The sequence below is a fragment of the Hemicordylus capensis genome, chromosome 1 (genome assembly GCF_027244095.1).
Source record: "Hemicordylus capensis ecotype Gifberg chromosome 1, rHemCap1.1.pri, whole genome shotgun sequence".
NCBI classification, from domain to species: domain Eukaryota; kingdom Metazoa; phylum Chordata; class Lepidosauria; order Squamata; family Cordylidae; genus Hemicordylus; species Hemicordylus capensis.
The window spans coordinates 194772827-194795599 of NC_069657.1; the positions used below are offsets into that span (position 1 = coordinate 194772827).

The window sequence follows — 22773 nt, forward strand, 5'->3', positions numbered from 1 at the left end:
CCAATGGTTTGAAGTGAATTTGCAAAGTTTGGGTTGCTTTCACCATGGTTCATTTTTACTAAGCAAACTATGGTCAAGGCAATTTCCCTGCCTCTGCAGCCTCTCAGCTTAGAAGGTGACAAGCAGTCTTGCTGGTGTCTTTCTATGTAAGTCCTATAAAGGCAGAGATTAGTTTGACATGTTAAACATGTTTTCACCATATATTTGGGAACTTAACCAGGGCTAAGGCAACAAACCAGCACTAAAAGTCACCTCTACACCAGGCCTTAGGTTCCAGATCGAAACATTTGTTTTATTAAGAAAGCCTCAATAGGTATTCACGACTAAAACTTGGCATTGATTTACACTTGCCATTCATCCTGATTAAAGTAAGGCTGTCACATTCAGTCATTTTTGGAAAAGAATGCTTTACATGAGTAGACCGTCCAAAGAGGAGCCAGAAGTCCCACCCCAGCCACTCACTCACCTCCCCGCCACTGCACCAAACATGGTTATTAGGGCATCTATCTGAAGAGTCGGATACCATATCCATGATGGCAGGTGTCTCTGTGATCGGGTGGCTGGGGTGGCATGTGAAAGGCATGCAGGGGTTAGTGGTACATAACAGGCTGGGGCAGGACCTACGGCCCACTTTGGACATTCTACTCATGTAGAGCATCCTTTTCAAACAACATCTGGACAGGGCTAAGAGCTCCACTGAAAACTGCAAGCAAAAACGTTCAGGAAGAGTAGTGGCACCGCTGATGGGAGTGGGGTGCCATGGCATTTGGCATCTCATTGCAGGTGCAGGCAGATCTTGGGCTGATCTTGTGCACTTACAATCTTCTTTATATATATTTCTCCAAGGCTTACTCGTCACTAATCCCATGCATGGCAGCTCTCACAAGAGTTCGCGAGCAGCTGCCCGGATAGCGATGGGGTCGGGGAAGAAAATGTTGGTGGTAGCCAGCTGGCAGGCAAACAAAATGGTGGCAAATGGTGGCAGGCGGCCAAAGAAAATGGCAACAGCAGTGGGAGCAGGCGGGGGAAGAAGGCGGCTGGCTGGGTGGACGGGAGACGAAGACAGCCAGCAGGGTGGAGGGCAGGTGGGTGGGTGAAGAAAACAGCTAGCAGGTGGGCGAAGAAGATGGCAGGCGGGTGGCCAAAAAAGTACCAGCGGGGGGTGGGGGAAGAAAGCTACTGTGGGAGAACTAGAGGCGCAGATGCCTGCGCCTGGCCCAGCTCATACATTTTAATGCAACACACTTGCAAAATTATGCAATAGCATCTGGGATTGAATGAAAAGGAAATAATTATAGCAACCAGCACAAAGATACTCCCAGGAACGGTTCAGCATTAAATAATGTAATAAAGATTTGGGGCTTTGTATTAATCATATCTGCCATGCATTTACTTTACACAATTAATTAACAAGTGTGGCTTTGGAAGCCTGTTATAATGGGACACCAGAAGGATCTGGGGACAGGAGATTAATGTCCATATTTTAAACATCAGGTTATAAAGAAACATGATATTCATATTGCCCAGGATCCAACCCACTCCCTCATTTCTAGCTGCATTCCCTTGCAGCCCTCTGAATCCCACTCTGGGTGAATCCCCAGATCTTCAGGACTGACTTTTCAGGTGCTGCAAGTGGCAAAAGCAGAAGAGGGAGTCCTACTGCATGTGCAATATTCCGCACATGGCCCATTGGATCCCAGCCACCAGTTTTCACTCTGTTTATCATGTAGAGATTCTGTAGACAGATCAACAGACTGAAGGAAACTATTCCATACACTCATTTCCTTAAAACCTTCTCTCTCAGCCTAACCTACTTCACAGGGTTGTTGTGAGGAGAAACTCAAGTATGTAGTACACCGCTCTGGGCTCCTTGGAGGAAGAGCGGGATACAAGTGTTGTAATAATAGTAATAGTAATAATAATAATAATAATAATTCATTTCTAATATTCTAGGGCTGTAGTCCTATATTCCGACTTTAGCATGACTTAACATCTGACTAATCATACATTGGTTAGGGCTGCATTACTATTAGCCTACAGCACTGGAAACTCAAATGAAGATCATCCCCATTTAACTACTATGGGATAAGCCATGGGCAACAAAACTGAACCTCCAAGACTCACTGAAAAGTGTGATCTTTATGATGGTGACTCACTAGGAGCAGAGAAGCAACTTAAAAGAATCCTCTTTTAGCTTGCTCCACTGATCTATACACTATAGATTGCAAGAACTCATGATATGCTTGTAGATAGCTCTCTGAATTACTGTTTATACTAGTTGGTTTTTGGCTTAAAGATTTCCAGAAAATGCAAAAAGAAATGAGGTTGCTGTGCAACAGCAGTACTGACCTGCTACCCAGTCAATAGCAATGCCGCGTATCCCATTGCGTCCTATCCCATTTGTGATGACATTTCTAAAATAGGAGCCATCTGGCTTAATTTTGCGTATGGCATTCTGAGAAGGAACACTGCTGCTGAAGTCACACCAGTAAATGAAACCAGAGGGCATGTGGACATCCACATGTAGCGCATTTCTCCCTGAAACATGGTGAGTAAGAAAAGAGGGTTTTGATGTTATTTAGGTGTGGGTTTTTTGGTCATATGTGGTTTCTACTAATTAAAGTATAAACAATCTGAGGACTTCACTGGTCATATTAGGATTTGTCCTTACATCTTGTACTAAAATAATCCGACCATTTTCTTTTTCTCTGGGAGCCACTGTTTCAGTCCCAGCCTCTGACTTGGAAGTGAAAATCCATTAGTCTCTCCCCTACGGCTTCTCTCTATCAGACATCAATTGTTGAAATCCTGGTTACCTATTTGCAAAGGTCTCTGATCTATCAGCAGTTTTGCCTCCACACTACAGGAACATTTTCAAAGTTCAGAAGACGCTGAACACATTTTCAGTGTTCATTCAAGCCTTTATAACATTCCCCCCCCCCCATTATCAATTATTTCAATGGGATTTCTGATGAAATCTATTTGGGGGGGACAGGACTGATTTAAATGTGAAGCACATGATGACTTGGCATGCATGAATACACGATCACAGGTATAGCATCGTACAAAAGTATTTTCTATCACTCAATCAGAGGTGCACCTAGGAAATTTTGGAGCCTGGACCTGAAGGCCTTTGGAGGCCCCCACCCCCACGGGAGGCCCCCCTGCAAGTTAAGCATCATCCCCCTACATACACACACTGTAACATACACACCGTAGAATGTAGTTTGCAGGGAGAGTGGGTTAGCCCACTCTCCCCACAGACGATCATTCCTGCAGCCTGGGCGGCCGAATCGGCCACCCAAACGACTGCCGGCTCCGTCGTGGAGCCAGCAGGGGCTGAGGGGATTGGGGGCTGCTCGGCCCCCGGGAGTTCCAGGATGCCCTGCGAGAACACACGGGGCATCCCAGAGACCCCCCCCCCACAGGGGCAGGAGACTCATTTCAGCCTCCCAGCAGGGGTCTCCTTGTGTGTTGCTGCAGTGAGGAGCCGAGCCACAGCAATACACGATCCGAACGACGAGGTTAACGGAGCGCTCTCTCTGTTAACCTCGGCTAAGGGGAGGGGTCCTTTGGGAGGTCTGCTGCAGGGAGCCATGTGGCTCCCATGGCAGCAGATGAATGGCAAAAAGCGGGCTGGGCTCCCTCAGCCCGCCTTTTGCTGATCATGAGAATCTCCTCACAGTATTTTTAACACATGGGTTCTTGAGGGCACAAACAGCAACTGAACTCACAAGAATGTAAGAATATAAAACAGGTATATTTTATGCAAATATGCATTAGCAAAACATTTCAACATGCAACTTATAATATTCCCATTCCACCTATTTCCTTCCCCACTCCTCCCTCTGTCTCTAAAGCAGAGGTCATGCCTGGCCGCCCAGTGCAGTGTGGGCCAGTGGCATGGTGTGGGGGCTACACCACCCAGGATAGACTAAAGAGGATTTGGGGGGCCCGAGCGGGTGCGGAGCAGTGTTCCCTTTAACAGGGAATCCCAGATGTTGTTGATGACAACTCCCATAATCCCCAAGCAAAAGCCATTGCAGCTGGGGATTCTGGGAATTGTAGTCAACAATATCTGGGAAACCCTGTTAGAGGGAACACTGCTGTGGAGGCCCTGGACTTTGGCCTGGAAGTCCAGGGGTAAGAGCGCCTCTGCACCCAATGTCATTCCAAATGCAATGCTTTTCTAAGGATTCAGTTCACACATTCTGCTATAATGAGAAATCAGGTCATCTATACAGAATATGCATGTGTGAACTTACCCTGAGAAAAATGAAAAAGGCATGCTGATTTGAGGTCTAGGATATATTGTATAGACAAAGATCTTTGTTAGGAAGATCTTTCTAAGACATAAGACATAGGAAGCTGCCTTATACTGAGTCAGTATTATACCATCTAGCTCAGTATTATCTACATAGCCCAGCAGCAGCTTCTCCAAGGTTACAGGCAGGAGTTTCTCTCAGCCCTAACTGGAAATACCAGGGAACAAACTTTATTCTTTATTCTTACTAAAAAATATTTATACCACACCCCTCTAGTACAATACTGCCCAGGACGGCTCACAACAGTAAAAGTAATAGAAAGTTTAAAACAATAAAACAAATAAAACACAGCCTAGAATAAAATCAATTAACACAAAACTAAAAACAAATGAATAAAGATACAATAAAATAAGAAGTCCATCAATTTATATTACAAGATGTTAAAAGCCTCTCTAAATAGATGGGTTTTGAGATCTTTTTTAAAAAAAACCCTAAGGGAGGGAGTGTGGAGAAGTTCTTCTGGGAGGGCATTCCATAGCTGAGGGGCCACAACCAAGAAGGTCCTGTTTCTTGCCCTCGCCAACCAAATCTCAATGGCGGGTCCACTGGAATCTTCTACATGCAAGCATGCAAATGCTCTTCCCAAAGCGACCCATCCTCTAAGAGGAATATCTTACAGTGCTCACATGTAGTCTCCCATTCAAATGTAAAACAGAGTAGACCCTGCTTAGCAAAGGGGGCAATTCATGGTTGCTACCACAAGACCAGCTCTCTTCTTGCTGTTAAATCAGCAAATTCGTCTGAAGTGTTTCTTCCCTATTTGATATAGTGTTAGTTGATTGGCACAGTTCTATCATTTGATGGAGATATACAAAGCAGTCAGAATCTGCAGAAAATCCTATTCTGCAACCCACAATGCTTCGCTATAGCCTTAAACAAATATTTATGACTACTTCAAGTTAGTTGATTCAAATATTACAACTACCAAGCGGGGAGGGGCACTTGGAGCAACCAAAAATGTTTCTGTACGCTGACGCTTCATGTAGGGTATTTAACATTTGACATACTGTGGCCCCGATCACATGGAGAACCTAATTGCAGTGCCAGTGGCCAGAAGACATGTGTAGAGTGGTGCGGAAACTCTTTATGTGGGCATGTAGTAATCTTATAGTTCCCCTGAATAGTGCTGCCATGAATTTTTCATGTGACCTCCATGTTTGGAGGGGAATGAGGGATATGACATTGAGATCTACCCTTTGCTCCCATGTTCCGGCATTAACTATTTTGAGGATTACAGTCTACTTAATGATTTTAATTTCTAGATAAATTAGCTCCAATCCAAGCATTTCTGCTTAACTAGTTTGTGCATCTGACTTTTAGCCTCAGAGCATTACATACGCCCATATGTCACAAGAGGTACGTATTATCCATCTGCAATGGTAGATTATGACATTAGGCATAAAAGGATTTTGTTCATCTCCTATAATCTTACTTACCCCTTCCTGCCAAGGGGACCATTGCTTCAGAATGGTCAGATGTCTCTAAGCTAAATCCTTTAATTGCAGACAGCATGGAGACGACGACAAAGGAATTGTATGGTGAGCAGGTCTTGTTATCAGGATTTAACTTAAAGCCAGTAGCGCAGGCACAAGAAAATAACCCACCAGGCACAGGCAGGCACAGCTGCTGACAAATCCCAATGTTGTTACTGCAGCCATTTGAGGACCCAGCAAAATCTAAAGCAGAGAGAGACTGGTGTAAATGGAACCTGAAATTCACTGCACACTGCCATAATTAACACAAGTGGTAAAGAAAAGGTGCATTTTAAAGGGACAACTGTCTCAGCTTATACATTTATTTATTTATTTATTTATTTATTTTTAAAAGCAACCAACAAAAACTAAATATGTCAGTACTATTTTTCTTCATTAGTGACAAATAAATGGTGCAAATGCAAAAAATTACCTAATGATCTAAGGCCTTCTCTGTAAGGATGTGCAAGAAACATGATTCAGAATCCGAATTGCGCCACATCCCTTTAAAATGGGGGGATTCCACATCCTCTTTAACACAGAGGAGATCAGGTCCATACCTGCTCCTCCAGCGCTCGCCACAATTTCCTATAGTGTGGTGCTCCCCCTGGTATCAGAATTGCTCTCTCCCACCTGCCCCTGCACTTGGCTGCCGCACATGCACGAAGGGCATGTGAGTGCCGGCGTCATGCAGAGGCAGGTGGGGGAGAGTGCTGCTAGTGTGTGCTGATAGCTGGGGGGAGTGCCGCACTTAAGGAAATGGTGGCGAGCGCCAGAGGAGCAGGTATCGACCTGCTCTCCTCCGTGTTAAAGGGGATGTGGAATCCCCCCATTTTAAAGGGATGTGGTGTGATTCGGATCCCGAATTGCATTTCGTGCACATCCCTATTTCTCTGTAGTGATCCTACTGCTATGGAATTCACTCCCCAGGGAAGTCCAGCTGATTGGTTCTCTCCTAACCTTAGAAAACTGGTGGAAAAACTTACTCTTTCAGCAGGGCTGTTGGCTCGCTATTGAAATTTAGAAAATTGCTGTCTGATGCTTTTATGTTTTAAGTCCATGTTTCCCAGTCCTTGAACCCAAACCCTCACCTTGTGGCATGCTTAAATAAATAAATTAACTCTCCTCAGCCACCTGAAAATAAAAGGTACTAAGGACCCTTTTGCTCACTTACTTTCCCCACCCACCCACCCCCGCCTTATGATAGGGAATCCCCCTTTACTTGTAACCGAACTGGCTTGCAAAGCAATTCCTAGAACCAGGCCCAGTCCAGTTTGAGCTCAGACCAGCTCCTCCCTTTGGTGGGGGGGGTCCAGTTCGAACTTGGGCCACTCTAAATGGGCCGGTTCAATTTGAACCATCAAGCCAACTCACACATCCCTACTGACTGGGAAACACTGGTTTTAAGTGAGACTTAATGAGGCTGTTCTAATGAGCAGTGTAGCCCGGTCTAGGCTGATTGTGTGGAGCGCCGGGTCCATGTGGATCCCAGCGCTCCCACCCAACCAAACCTCACTGTGAAACCTGGCTCTTAGCCAGGTGACGGGAGTGAGGGCTCCCTTAGCCCAGTTGCCGGGATCGTGTATCTCCTCAGATTGCATGCAGCCCAAGGAGACAGGGAGACGAGCGCCTAGAGCATCCGTCTGTCAGGGGAATCCATATGTTGTGCATTGAGGGATACCCAGAGGCCGGGATGCATCATCCTGGCCTCCGGAGCTCTGTGCTCCCTGGCGCAGCGCTGCTCATTTGGGAGCATGGTCTGCACTCCCAGCAACGTTCTAAGAATCATCTGGGGGGGGGGAGGTAAGGCTTTGCAGCCTCCCCTCCCCCGCCCTGTGCACCCTCCCAAATGATCTTGTGAATCGTTCCATTGTTTAGTTTAATGGGACAAGACTTTTAAAATAAGTGTAGAGCTGAAATAAAATGTTCTTCACTTCAACATCCCCTCCTCAGTTTGGATGGCTAATGTGCCCCCGATCCAGAGACCGGACCCTGTTGCCTGTACAGTTCCTACAACAGGTCGTAAATCATTTTTCCTAGGATTTGTATTTACTTATTATTTAATGGTACCTATTTTTTTAAAGCAAGATACTTGGCAAATGCAGTGCAGGCAAATGAATAAGCTCATTGATCATTCACCCTTAGGTCCTTGTGAACAAGCTTTCCCAGGTCACATCAAGTACTCACTCTCTCGGTAAAACACTCTGAGACATTTCAGTCTTGAGACATTGTCTCTCAGGACCACTTTGTTTGCTCCAGTGGACTTGTCAACCCGCTCAATGACCTCATAATCTCGGTCAGTGTAGTACAGAAAAGAACCATGGACAGCCACTCCCCAAGGGTGAGAGAGATGGAAAACCAGAGTTATCCTATTAGTGCCATCCACATTTCCTCGTTCAATCTAGGAGATAGAGGAAATTGAATATTAAAAATGACAACCAAATCATATATCTGTATATAGGAAATTCATATTTGATATTAAGGAAGCATAGTGGTTTTTTGAAAATTCCTCCTCCCCAAAGGAATGAACAATTTTCACATCATTCTAAACGTCATCCCAAAAATATTTAGTTTGTAAATACTGATCACAATTCAGCTAACAATGGCTAGATCAGGGCCAGCTTCTTTTATTTTTTAAAAATAAATAAAAATAAAGTCAGTATTCATCTATATTTCTGCATAAAGCTGTTTACCTCATCTTTATCTATTGCCATGGGGAGGAAAGAAAACTACAATACTCTAAATAACTTTTTAACACAAAAAAGAATGTGAGATAAATATATGGGTTTTATGGTTTTACATTTTAAACTATTAATGGCTGCTTAAATTTCTTTTTATTGTCTTTGAGCCACTGGGGAGGTGGCGGTGGGGGTTGGATCAAAAAGGAGAGATATAGGTTTAGTTTCACAAAATGAAATACAACATTCTCCCAATACATTTTGATGTGCCATTTCTTCAAAAATGCTATGACAACAACCCAAAACTCTGTGTTTAAGGAACTTTTTAAAAAGGCATAGGAGACCCCTTTAAAGGCAAAAGCAGGAGAAACAAACATTCCTTGGGACCCTGAAAAATCATCCTCTTTTTCTATGCAAAATTTATTCTAGATCTGTCCGCTACAACATACTGACTATGGTTATGTATACAGATGTAGCTTTCCCCACCAAACCTGGAATTCTCACAGAGGTGTATCTAGGGAAAATAGTGCCTAGGGCAAGCACTGAAATTGCGCCCCCTGTCCAAACATGACTGACATGTTTGCCCCCTGTCCAAACATGCGCCCCATCTTTCAGATAACTTTACCATAATAACAGCTCAAAAATACAAGTCAAGCGCATTAATCTTTTAATATTTCAAGAACTATTTAGCAGTGGACGTAGGCAGACCAAAAAATGCTGGAAAACTACAAATTTCAGTGTGCTGAGGCTCATGAAATACCCAAAAACTATATGGAGGTATACTTGGAAAACTAAATAGAAGTGTCTGTCTAATGCTCTACTATTCATTGTTGCATCACTATTACATAAGTTTTAAAAATAAATGGAAATTTTGACTTTTCCTAGATACTCTGAAAATAATAGAAGGATATGCAGAATAAACTGGGTCACTGCTTGGAATATATTCTAGTATTTCAGAAAGACAGTTAAAATGAGAGAAAGAGAGCAGGAAAATCCCAGTGGGCCTTAATACTAAGGATTTCACACTGATTCAAAGACAAACTCATCATTAATAGCCATATTATTAAGACATCACATTTAACTCACTTATCACAAGAAGCAAAGTAAGAGCAAATCCTAGCTCCTAGATACAATCCTAGCTCATATGTTTCAGCTCATTATTCACAAGCCCTGATTCTCTGTACATAGTGCCAAACTAAATGTGTACAGTGACTTATATTAAATTTATTTATTTTTACATGTAGCCCCTTCGGGGGGCTTCCTAAAGGCCTGGGGGGGGCGGTCTGCCAAGGTTCCCCATCCCCCTGTTGGCCTCTAGGGCCTCACAGGAACCATTTGAGCATGTGTGGTTGTCCATTTTTAATTGGTTTTTTTAAAAAATGGCCGCTGAAAACAAAATGGACACCATGCATGCTCAAATGGCCTCTGCGTGTCCTGGCATGGCCTGGGGCCTCACAGAGGCCATTTGAGTATGCGCGGTGGCAATTTTGTTTTCAGCAGCCTTTTTTTTTTTTTAAATTAATTTTAGAAAATGGCGCCCCACCTTCAAGTGGCGCCCAGGGCACGTGCCCTGCCTGCCCTACCCTAGATACGCCCCTGGGTTCTCAAACTTTGGTTTCTGGGTGTTGTTGGATTACAATTCTCATCATCGTCAGCTACAATGTTCTTTGGCTATTGTGGCTGGGGATGATGGGAGTTGTAGTCCAAGAACATCTGGGAGCCCAGATTTGAGAACCACTGCCCTAAACATTAATCATCTCATTATTCCTGCTTTAAAGAAGAATGTAATTCTTCCATTGTGTTGGCTGCAGAATTCAGACACGCACAGACAGAGAAATATGTATATACATACATACCACACCAGTGCTTGTGACTGGCCAATACAGCTTTTGTTCCTTGATATCAATGGTGATAAACTCTACATGGTCCAGGTTACCAGTGAAGAGGGTTTTGATATCTGAACCATCCATGTTTGCACTGGCAATCTTTGCTGGGACCCCACTGTCAGTTCCTTGGTCTGTCCAATACAGCTTCCTGCAACAAATATTACCTTAACCATCACAAAAGCTGGGGTGAACAATGAGGGGTCTGTGACTGAACTGTGCATGCATCTGTATGTTTGACAGCACCAAGAAGGGCCCCTAAAACAAGCAAGAGCCATGGAAAGTCCCAGCAACATCTGAGAAGGCATGCACAGAGCACTGGGAAATGTGATTTCCCCATCAAGCTCTATATACTACCAATATTATACGTATATGCCGCTTTTCAACAAAAATGCTCAAAGCAATTTACATAGAAAAACAATTAATTAATACATTGGTTCCCTGTCCCCCAAGGGCTCACAATCCAAAAGGAAATATAAGGGAGACACCAGCAACAACCACTGGAGGGATGCTGTGCTGGTAGTGAATGAGGCTGGTTGCTCTCCCCTGCTAAATATAAGAGAATCACCAGTTTTAAAGGTGCCTTTTTGCTCAGTTAGCAGGGGTTATGGGGAAAGGTGTCAGGAAGGACTACACCTCCCTGTTCTGTGCAGCCCTCCCAGACATTTCTGGAGCTTCCTACAGCTCCAAGTTCCCTTTAAGGGCCCTTCCCAGTGCTGTGCACAGCACCAGTTGTACAAGAAATGAGCAGTGGGAATTGCCATCTCTGCATGTTACCAGGAGCAATGTGCACATTGTTGGGCTTCAGCCTCAGAAGCTGAATAATTGCACAGGCCTGGAATTCACAGCCAAATGCTGTGAGTCACCATAATTAGAGAAAGAAGAGAATCAAAATATTAGTGCACCATGGCAGCAATCCAAAACATTGGGCAACATCTGGACTATGTTAGTCATGGGCAAATTGCACTCATTGACATGCAGAGCAAAGAAGCTCCAATGTAGCAGAGAGGAGCAGACTAACAACATTTCCACACTAGCGGCACAGCCCACAGGGACATGTTTTCAGGTGGCACAAAAGTCTTCCTGGGGAAGGGGAGGCTGTCGGAAATTCCCCCTTCCCTGGTGCACTGGTGCCGTTGGTCTGGAAGTGCTGTTAGTCTGCTCTTCTTGCTGCACCGGCTGTCCCAGTGCTTCCTTGCTCAGCAAGTCAGCCACTGAAATTAACCGGACTTAAGTTAGTTATGACTAACTTGTCTCATTGATTTCAATGGGCTTATGTATGACTAAATAGCCTGGATGTTGCCCATTCTGACTTAGAAAGAAGCTCTGTCCAAAATAAACTTCCATAGAATAGGTTTAGGATCAGGGAGGCAGAAAAATAAAACCCTAGCAAAACCAGAAGCAATTTCTTCAACTTACCCTTGGATTGGATCAACAGCCAAACCAATCGGTGTTCCAGATCCTGTAGCAGTCCCATCATTGGTAATCAATGTTTTTCGGTAGGTTACAGCACTGTGGAGCTTCAGTACCTAAAAACCACATCAAGCTGCTAAGTTTACTACACCAAGAAATTAGGAAAACTAAATACTGGATCATATAAACCAATGTAGAAACCAAACTGAAGAACTCAGAAACCTACTTAAGTTTCACATTATATTGATAATTACATTATATTACTATATGTTATATAGTTTTGTATATAATTTAGGTTGACAATATAAATTAATTCTGTTTTTTCCATAATTGTGTTATAGAGGTTAATTATTATTCCTGAAGTTGTAATGCTTACCTCGATAGACTGTGTGCCAGGGTTACTATAATAGAGGTTCCCAGATATCCAGTCTAAAGCCAGGCCCATAGGGGCACCAATAACAGCTGCAGGGGCAAATATTGTCCTGTTGGTCCCATCTGACTTCACTCTATGAATTTCACCCTTAGAAGAAAGGTTGGACAAGAAAACAGCAAAACTGAGCTCAAGGCGTGTGGCGGGGGGCAGGGGGCAGATCTTGCAATGCTTTGTCCTCAATACTCATGCACAGAGTGCTACAAGCCCTAGAGAGGTATATTTGGGGCTGTTACTTAAAGCTACCAAAGAACTATCAGTAACCAAAACAAAGGAATGAAATAAAGCACTCAAAGAATTCACTCATAAATGGAAATCAAGACTCCAGTCTTAAATAGAAATATGGCATTGGGGGGGAACAGGCAATATCTCTGTTCCAAAGACATGAAGTCTTGGGTTCAACTTTGATTTTCCCTCCCCCCCATTCTCCAAGTGGTTGTAGAATATTCAGTGCTTCCTTCCCACAAATTCAAGATCTTCTTTCCCATTTGCCAGAAGGAATTGGAAAGAGTATCATGCTGGTTTCACAACAATGCCAGTGCAGTATCACGACCACCACTTTTCATTGAGTCAATAAAGAAGCATCACAACACTGTCATGTAGCACAGCACTGGGCCTGATCAGGCTGGTCTGGGGAAGCAACTTAATCACTTAGAATCCAACAGGTATTTTGTCAAAGCCATCATCGATGGTCACTGGATTGCCGCAACATTCCAAGCTAAGGTTTTTTTATTCAGGTCAGATGCGATGCAGGTAGATGTCGTGAGTGTTCACTCCCTGCTGTTTTTAGGATTTTGTGGGATTTTTTTTAAAGTGTCACTTTGTTCTTTTATTTAAAAATCAAAGGTATAGTGTTTGCCACCAAGGAGGCTCTTTGAGCTGAAAATGGCATTATCAATTATGCTTAGAAACTGTTGAAAAGACTCTGCTTCATAACATTGGTGTAAGAAATTTATACTGTAGAAGCAGTATAATCATAGGCATGCTTATTTTAGCAATGGTGTTGTACACTATTTGCTGTTCTTGGCCAATGGGGAAACACCATTTTATGATGCGGTGTGTCAGCTACAATCCTATAAGGCTAATCTCTTGTTTCATTTCATAATTTCTTGCTCGGGAGTTATCAAATGTTAGACTTTATTTTTATTTATTTCATGTATTAATAAAACACATTCAAGTCTAACACTTGGCAGCCCTTACAAGCAAGAAATGATGAAGCTAAATAAAAAGTTGGTCTTATAGGATTGTAGCTGACACAAGCCTCACACAGTGTTTCCCCATTTGCCCACTACAGGGACAACACATAAAGGTCATTCTCATGACTATGGGAGGGGAGGGTGGGTGGGAGGGGAGGCAGGGTTGAACCTACCTCCCCCCCAGATGATGGATGGAGTCCTCTTCGGCGCGCCATCACACGCCCACACAATCCACACTGCTCCCGGCAGTATGGATCTCTGGAGGCTGGGAAAATGAATCTAGGCCTCCAGGAATCCTATAATGCACCGTGCGATGAGCACAGTGCATTGGGGGATTCCTCCATGAGTCAGGTGCTCTAGGCACTTGACTCTGTGTGTGCTCAGGCTGTATGCAGCCTGAGCACTCACACAACCTCAAACCTGGGGTAAAGGGCACACTCACACCCTTTAACCCAGGTTAAAGCCTGGGGTTAAATTCCCAGGATTGTGGGGTCAGTAGTGCCAGGATCAGCCTCCATCCCAGCTTGGGCTGCTCGTGTGCACAGCCTCATAGCGTGAAGAACTATTCGCAAAATATGTATGTCCACCATTTTGCTGCTTATACAGTATAAATGTCTTATGCCTATTTTGCCTATTTTTTTGCTATTGTGCCTTCTTATGCCTGTCAATAGCTTTACAACTGGATTTACTCACTGGATTTTCAACCCAGTAGATCATCTGCTCAGAGTCATCGAAGTCAACATCAACACCACTTTGCACTCCTGCTATTGGAACCATGGCATCATTTGTCTTTTCCTCGGGATTCAGAGAAATACCATAAATTATGTTGTCTCTAACAGCTATAAGGAATGGCTCTTCAACTGAAAAAACAGCATAAAGAGAAGCAAAATTTTACTTTACCATAGTTCTACAGACAAGGAAACAAAATTCTATTTTCTAATCCTGGAGGTACTTTTTTTAAAATCCCAGAATTTACATTTTACTTACCTAATACTCACTGAAACATATTTATCTATACATGTCCTGAAAATACTGATTTTGAAGAAGTTACTTGAAGTTGCTAATAGGAAAGACTATATTGCCCTATTCCAGGGGTTCCCAATATTGGGTATCTAGACTGATGGACTACAACTCCCATCATCACTGTGCAATCCTCAGGGGTGTGTTTTCCCTGTCCAACAGTACTTCCAGAGCATGGGCAGAGCAGCGAAAATTGTCATGCAAATTGCCTGCTCTTTGGAAAGACTAGCACTGTGTGTGTCAAAGCATTAGTCAGGATGCCACTCAGTCTGTTTTAAAAATATTTTTAAAAACTCACACACAGGGCATTCATTTCACAAATCCCCTGCATCCCATCTAGTTTGGCTCTAGAATTTGAAATGTTTTTCAAAAGAAATAGCTACTGATTCCTCTCTTGGTGGTCTAGCCATATTAACTGCATTGTTGCAGAATCCTACAAAAACCACAGTGAATAAGACATAAATAAGATTTGTGATTCTGTTGTCAACAAATGGGAGATTTGTTTCTTGAACTAAAGCAAAATATAGAGCAGGGGACTGAAGAACTCTTTCATTTACATGTGCATGTTTTCCCTCCCCGCTCCCCTGGCCCCTTTCTGTCTATAGCTCTTGTGATCTTACCTCTCATGCAGCTCACTTTATCAGGAGACAGAGTCCATCCAGATGGGCAAGCACAAGAATAAAATTGTGGCCCCGATGAAGAAAGTAAGCACAGGTGGCTACAGGGGGATGCACTGCAAGAATTGGTACCTGAGATAAAACCAGAAATACTGATAAATCTAAACAAGTAGTTCGAAGCAGAACTAAGGGGGCCTACTTCCCATTTCACAAGGTGACTCTTACCTAGTCCTCCCTCCCATGTGAAGTACATTTGATTTGTATCCAAATGTCAGCACATGGGTTACAAAAAAGTGCTGTCTATACTTTGAGTAGCCACCATCTTGAACCAACACGGTGGATCGGGTTTAAAAAAAATACTGCCATCAGGGTCCCTTATGACCCCTTCCATGTGCTGTGAATTTGGTTCATATTGGACTGCAGATGCAAAAGTTATACAAGATAATAACAGCCTTGCTGGATCAGGCCCAAGGCCTATCTAGTTCATCATCCTGACTCACACAGTGGCCCGCCAGATGCCTCTGGAAGCCCTCAGGCAAGAGCTGAGGGCATGCCCTCTCTCCTACTGTTGCTCCCCTGTAATTGGTATTTAGAGATATCTTGCCTCTTAAAGCTGAAGGTGGCCTATAGCCCTCAGACTAGGAGCCATTGATAGACTTGTCCTCCATGAATTTATCTAAGCCCTTCTTAAACCATCCAGGCTGGTGGCTGTCACTACATCTTGTGGCAGAGAATTAAATAGTTTAATTATGCATTGTGTGAAAAAGTACTTCCTTTTGTTGGTCCTAAATTTCTTGGCAATCAGTTTCATGGGATGACCCCTGATTCTAGTGTATTGTGAGAGGGAGACAAATTTCTCTCTATCCATTCTGGTCACACCATGCATAATTTTATAGACCTCTATCATGTCTCCCCTTAGTCATCTTTTTTTCTAAACTAAGTGTTGTAGCCTTGCCTCATAAGGAAGGTGCTCTAGGCCCCTGATCATTGCTTACCCTTTTCCAGTTCTATAATGTCCTTTATGAGGTATGATGACCACAACTGTATACAGTAATACAAATGTGGCCACACCATAGATTTTATAAGGGTATAATGATATTAGTAGTTTTATTTTCAATCCCTTTCCTAATGATTCCAAGCATGGAATTGGCCTTTTTCACAGCTGCCGCATGGCCCCAAGATCTCTCTCCTGGTAGAGATGTGCAAACCAGTTCAAATTCAAACCGGTTCAAATTCAAACCAGTTCGGTTCGATGGTTCAAAGTTGAACCAAACCAGCCATTAGGTTCCCTGATTTCCTACTGCAACTCCCAGTCACTGTCAGGGTTTTGATCAGGTGGGCAATAGCACATTCCTAGTAGCACATATCCTTTCAGACCTTGCATTGTCACCCAATTTAAAAGTGAACCTGGATACAGGCCCCTTGAAATGCAGGACACAGCTAGGAAGTGTAATGCTGTATCTTCATTCAACGTAACATGTGAATAATTGTATCTGTGTTACAAACCTGTACCTGTGTACACTGTGCATAGACTGCACAAATGCAGAACATAATTGAGAAAAGGGTCTTGCTTTTGTTAAATTTTATGGCCCAAGACCAGCATCACTTGCTTATGTTGAATAAGCAACACAGGCCCGCTGGGGGCAAGCTACTCAAAAGGCCCTTACCTAATCATGCTTTCTCTTAATGTTGTATCTTTTTTCCCTGAATGATATAGACTCCATTTTCCAGGGGACTACTCTTGGAAGAGATTGCTTTTTTGCTCTCCCTCTTTCGGACTGGAGGTTAAGGATGTTCAAATAAGGAAAAGCGATTTCAAGGTGAAGACAGATGGAAAATAAGAACACTCACAGCAGGTTATTCCAAGTGCTATAATTGAACTTTGAGCCAAAAGTGGCTCAAAGTAGGCACTGAGGAGTCTCATAGGCAACTTATTGAGCACCAATTGTAGATTAGAAGGGACTTCAGCATAAAAAATAATGCCTAGTCCACACCAGAGCTGTAGACAATAGATTTAAGACAATGGTGTAGCATTTCATGAGAGCCTCATAAGATTATTCTTCTCTATTGTTCTGGCCTAGTATAGTTTGATTGTTGTTTCAACTGAATGTGTAAAAAATTTATTTATTTATTTATTTATTTATTTAGGAACATTTAATATACCACCCACTCCAAAGAATCAAAAAAATTCTCCAAGTTTATTAATATTTTCACTAATACTAATATACTCATATTGCAAAAGTTAGCTTGCTAAGCTTACCAGTAGGTTGTCTCACAGGGTGAACTGCAACAAGACCCAGAGGCTGGTGAATGTTATAAATCATAACTGTTTGATTTCTGCCATGCCACTTGTTGGCTCGAATAACGCGATTGGAATATCGGTCACTCCAGTATACAAAATCTTCAAAGAGAGTGAGAGCATGGGGATGCTGCAACACCTTAAAAAAAGCAAAGGTTTAGTTACCATAGTAACCATAGGTGGTTATCCAGAGCAGGGATTCTCAATGTTGGGTCTTCAGATGTTATTGGACTTCAGCTCCCATAATCCTCAACCAGAGGCCACTGGGTCTGGGGATTATGGGAGTTGGAGTCCAATAACATCTGGAGACCCAACGTTGAGAATCCCTGATCCAGAATATGATGCTAGAACTATAGCTACTCACAAGGGCTTTTTATTTTGTGACCTGATAAAATGAAGAACCTGAAAAAATATTTGATCAATAAAAGCCTTACTCAGTTCTGCTCTTCTATACTTGGAATGAAGCACAGTGGCCCAGTTTAGACAATCTCCATTCCATTCTCCTCTTATTCTCATGCATCCAGCTGAATTAAAAGCTTCCGAACTATGATAACTGAGTCAAGAAACTATGGTTTATGTGATCCCAACAAACCAACATATCAGACCAAACTTTGATGATGGTTTGCTAGTTTGGTTTGTGGAAATCTCTTCAACCAAGTTTCCCAGTTTGTATGTCATGGGAAATGATTTTTAACCAACTAAGAATCTTTCCACTTAGGTGGATGTGCAAAGAGAGGAAGAATGGGGAGAATGGGGAGGATGTGGGCTCATTCTTCCTTCCTTGCTCACTCATTCATGAGCCAACAAAATACAGTTTGTTGGATCATATGAAATGAGAGTTAGCTCAGTTCTCACAAAACCAGCTTCCTGGTGGGCAGTATATGAGGAATCAAGATTAATATGATTAGCAACTTATTCCTGGAGTGCCTTAATGATGCTTCACAGAGAGTTCTGCATCCCTGATCTAGCTTGCCTGGCCTCTGAACTTTGTTCTGCTTGCTACCTGAATTCCTGTACCGAGGCCTCTTGATTTAGCTCTTGCCTGTCTGCACTGATCCTTCTTTGCCACTTGCCCAGATCTAATTCTGCTGCAGCTCTCAAGTGTACTTGCAACGATGCCATGAAGCAAAGAGGCACAATACTCAAATTATGGGGGAAAGATGGAGGAGAACTCTTAATAAAAGAGCAAGCCCATTACTGTTTTTCCAGTGGGCTTACTCTTCTGTAACATCTTTTGAGTCATTTGCACAACTTGCGTACATGCAATGATACTGGGCTGATATACCCTAGCTGTTCTGATTACCCTTTGTTTACTTAACAAACATTCCCCATCCTGAAGGAACTCTACATGTGGCATAACTATTTCACAGGGATTTTAGGAGGAATGGTGACCTAGCAACACTGATGAGAGCAGCTGCATCAATGCGAGGCATAATGCTAGTTCCAGGTGCTGCCATATCAAGTTGTCTTCTTTGCACTGACCCTGGATCCCTATGCTAAATTATCAGCGAGGCTGCCTCAGCACAGTAGCTCATCAGACAGCAAGCACTTGTACAGTACTTCGGATTTTTGCCTTTAATTGGCTTTTTCGTACCAAGTCACTTGCCACGACTTGCCGCCTGTTGTTTCCATTGTAATCGCAGAAATCAATGTAATCAAGGTAGGCGTCCGCAAAATACAGCAGTTTGTTTGGATAGTCAATGGAAAGCCCGTTGGGCCAATAGATCTTGTCACTGATGATGGCAGTTCGCAATGTGCCATCCATGCTTGCTCTTTCAATGCGAGGGTTCCGACCCCAGTCAGTCCAGAACATCACATGAGCACTGCGGAAAGCAAGTGGTTAATGAACACAGGAAAGGCAGCCACAACCTGCGTACACTTCAACAGGTCAGAACAACCTCACTGTCAAAAACTGAAAAATGTTCCTGAGTGTGTGAGCAGAAGCCACAGAAGTTATTGTAAACCAAAATGTGTTCAATTAGAAATTAAACCTTAACTTTATTGTAAACAGCAGCTTATACTACGCATATATGTTTTTAAATTTGGCTATAAATAGTCCCTTATCAGGGCTGTGTAGGGATGTGCAAGAAACGGATTTTGCATTTTGTTTCGAGCTCAAAACAAAATGCAGATGGCCAAAACATTTCATCAAAACAGCGGTCAAACTGGTTGTTTCGACGAAACAAAATTCAAAACATGTTGAGTGCTTCAGCCATAGAGAGCAATGGGGTAACTTGAAACACCCCACTGATCCCCATGTATAGCTCCTAGAGGCACCAAAGTGGGTTGGGTGGTATGACATGATGGGTGCTTCTTACCACCCAATCTTCAAAAGAAATGGTCAAGCAGGCGGTTTTTAACAAATTTTCAACTTTCCCCCCAAACCCTCATAGGATCCAAAATGAGTCAAAACATTTTAATGTCCAAACATTTTGCACATCTCTAGGGCTGTGTGTATGCTGCAGAAGAAAATAATTTGATATTGGACACATGATTCAGCATCTTAAGAATTTCAGCTTTTATTTTTTTAAAAAATGGTAGGTGTCTTTTATTCAGGTAGTTACTACATACTGAGGCAGGTCTCATGATCCGTAAGACCCGCTTTTGCTAAAACTGTGGGGAGAGCGGGCTAAGCCTGCTCTCCCTGCAGACGAGCGGGCAGGGAGCCCTGGGCAGCCAGATCGGCCGCCCACACGATGGCCAGCTCCGTGACGGAGCTGGCGGGGGGGAGCGGGGGCCACATGGCCCCTGCAAGCCCCAGTATGCCCTGCGCAAGCATGCAGGGCATACTGGGGAGACCCCCAAGCCAGGAAGTGGCTTTTCACCTCCCTGTCAGGGGTCTACTCGTGAGTAGGCACGGAGTGAAGGCGCGCCGCGGCTACTCACGAGCCTAAAAAGCAGGTTTGCTGGAGCGCTCGCTCTGCAAACCTGCTTTTTAGCAGGGGTTCTTGAGCAGGTTACCCGCTCAAGAACCACCAGGCTCGGCTGTGAGCCCGGTGGTTCTTACGACCAACAAAAATTGGGCTAGGCTCTCCTACCCCGATTTTTGTTGGTTGTGAGAATCCCCCCACTAACTTCTATTATTTAGCTAATGGAAGATTCAAAGAAGGATACACAAGAACTGTTTAAGTCTAAGGTAAGCAGTACATATTTTGCTGTAGGCAAAGGAGGAAAGGATCCTACAGGCTACACTTCTAACAGCATACTCCTTCTATCATTGAAACCCGTTCTCAAAACTCAGTGCCGAAGGAAAATTGGAAACAAAATGTAGTGGCCAGGATGAACAAAAGTATTATTCTTCATTGCATAAGAGCAAAAGAACAGCCTTGCTGGATCAGGCCCAAGGCCCACCTAGTCCAGAATCCTGTTTCACACATTGGCACCCCAGATGCCTCTGGAAGCCGACAGGCAGGAGCTGAGGGCATGCAATCTCTCCTGCTGTTGCTCCCCTGCAACTGGTACTCAGAGGCATCCTGTCTCTGAGGCTGGAGGTGGCCTATAGCCCTCAGATTGGTAACCTACCTCTCCTATCAACTGCCCAGTTCATGGGGCAGCCTTGGTATATTTCTAATTCTCAGGTACATTCCCCATATCTAAAACTGCACTAAAATGATCTAGCTCATAAATTGAATAGAATAAGATTGAGATTGTAAAGTACAGTTCACTATTTTATCAGATCTTATGTAAATCAGCTACTCACAAAATTGCTGATTTTTCAACATACCATACAAATAACAGAAAATGTACGCTAAATATATCTGCGGTGACTAATTGAAATTAGAAGTGCCCAAGCTCTTTGGCTTATTGGACTGGTATGATGACAACAGACAAATTTCTATGGCCCGTGCGTAGGCCACAGAATGTAGTCAGCACCATACTTAACTCCCTCTAAGTTTCCTCAGCACCTGTATGGGGCATTCCTTAAAAGCAGAATGAAATGGACAGTATCATGTGGAGGGTTGGCTTCAGGTTTCAGGAGGCCCACAGCAAACTATCTTCCACAGGCCCGCTCCTACCTGAGCGGGCTCTAAGAGAGTTGGTCTGCAGCTGCCATATGAAGGCCATGAGCCCCGCTGAAACCATGGACCCCTGGCAGCAGCCCAGTGATGCTAGTTGCTGACACTGGCCCTGCTCATGTGGCTGGACAGTCCAATTCACAACCCGGACCAGCCATGGATTTCAGTCAGTGAACTGTAGATAAGAGCATAAGCAGAACTCAAAACACAACCATCAGGAATGTGTTCAAGTGACTTGGCTGCTATAAATAATATCTAATGTCAGCTGAAGACATAATATGACAGTAGATCTCCTTTATCCAGGAATGACTTATATTGTAAGCAAAGAAGCATCTTATCAGTAAATACATTTCAACAATCAGAAAATGATGATGCATGTTCAAACCCAAAGGCACATTAACAAAAAAGGAAAGCCTTACTCCATCCTGGGATCTAACACTAGTCCCCTTGGGTTTGTTACATTTTCACTGATCAGCACAGTCCTGTGGCTTCCATCAAGTCTGGAAACTTCAATCGTTTCTAGGACAAAGTCCGTCCAATAAAGATTGCGGCCTACCCAGTCGACTGCTATGCTTTCTGTTACAGTGACACCACTGTCAAACACCTGCCAAAAACAATGAAGCAACAAGTTAGTACTCTTCTGAAGTTCTTTACAGTCAAAAACAAGTAAAAATGAATTAATATTCAAGAGAGAGAAAATGAGTCATTTTGTTCTTTCTATTAAAAAAAAAGTGGGGGGGAGACGACACTTAATCAAAGTGTTCAAGAGTATCCAAAGAGGATAAATAACTCATCTAAGCAAAATTGCCTGCTATTCTAAAATTACTTCTATAAATAAAATGCTTGTAGTTGGAAGCAATTTACTGTTGCATATTTAGACAGTAGTTGGGAATAATGTTGACGATATATGAATGTATCCAAAAAAAAAAAAAAAGGAAGGCTGCCCCTGCAGCAGCAAAGATGTTTAAAAAAAAAAAAGATCTCAAAAGCCACAGATATTATCAATGACTTAACATGATGCCCTACACATTTCAAGAGGTGCTCTTCATCAGGGGCAGAATCCTTAAAGCACTAACTTACCAGTAAAATCACAATGTTATATACCAAATATTCCTTATATAACAATGTGTATAAATTCCCATAAACATCACCAATCCCTTTAAAACCATGTGATTTAATAAAAAGCACAAAACAACTAAGATCGCTTGCAACATCTTCCAACTCCACTGGCTCCCAATCCATGTGCACCCTCAATTCAAATTGCTAGTTAATTATTGCTTTTAAAGCTCAAAATGGCTTGGGCCCAAAATACCTAAAGGATTGCCTCCTCCAACATGACCCTATCCATCCTTTAAGAATGACTGAGGAGGCCCTCTTGTGCACCTTGCTCTTTATCTGATGCTTGTTTGGTGGGAAAGAGGAAG

At 43.1% G+C, this 22773-nt stretch overlaps 1 protein-coding gene across 1 annotated transcript in view; it reads right to left on the reverse strand.

Annotated features, from left to right (window-relative positions):
- Nucleotides 1–22773, reverse strand: part of LRP2 (LDL receptor related protein 2) — a 233622-nt gene that overhangs the window by 92037 nt on the left and 118812 nt on the right. The window contains exons 29-39 of the mRNA XM_053284455.1: nucleotides 21769–21953; nucleotides 18928–19156; nucleotides 17295–17472; nucleotides 15038–15166; nucleotides 14091–14257; nucleotides 12148–12291; nucleotides 11778–11887; nucleotides 10332–10509; nucleotides 7985–8198; nucleotides 5762–6001; nucleotides 2350–2538 (exon numbers count right to left, since the gene is read on the reverse strand). Coding sequence (XP_053140430.1) covers nucleotides 2350–2538; nucleotides 5762–6001; nucleotides 7985–8198; nucleotides 10332–10509; nucleotides 11778–11887; nucleotides 12148–12291; nucleotides 14091–14257; nucleotides 15038–15166; nucleotides 17295–17472; nucleotides 18928–19156; nucleotides 21769–21953 — 1963 coding nt within the window. The remainder of the gene's footprint in view (nucleotides 1–2349; nucleotides 2539–5761; nucleotides 6002–7984; nucleotides 8199–10331; nucleotides 10510–11777; nucleotides 11888–12147; nucleotides 12292–14090; nucleotides 14258–15037; nucleotides 15167–17294; nucleotides 17473–18927; nucleotides 19157–21768; nucleotides 21954–22773) is intronic.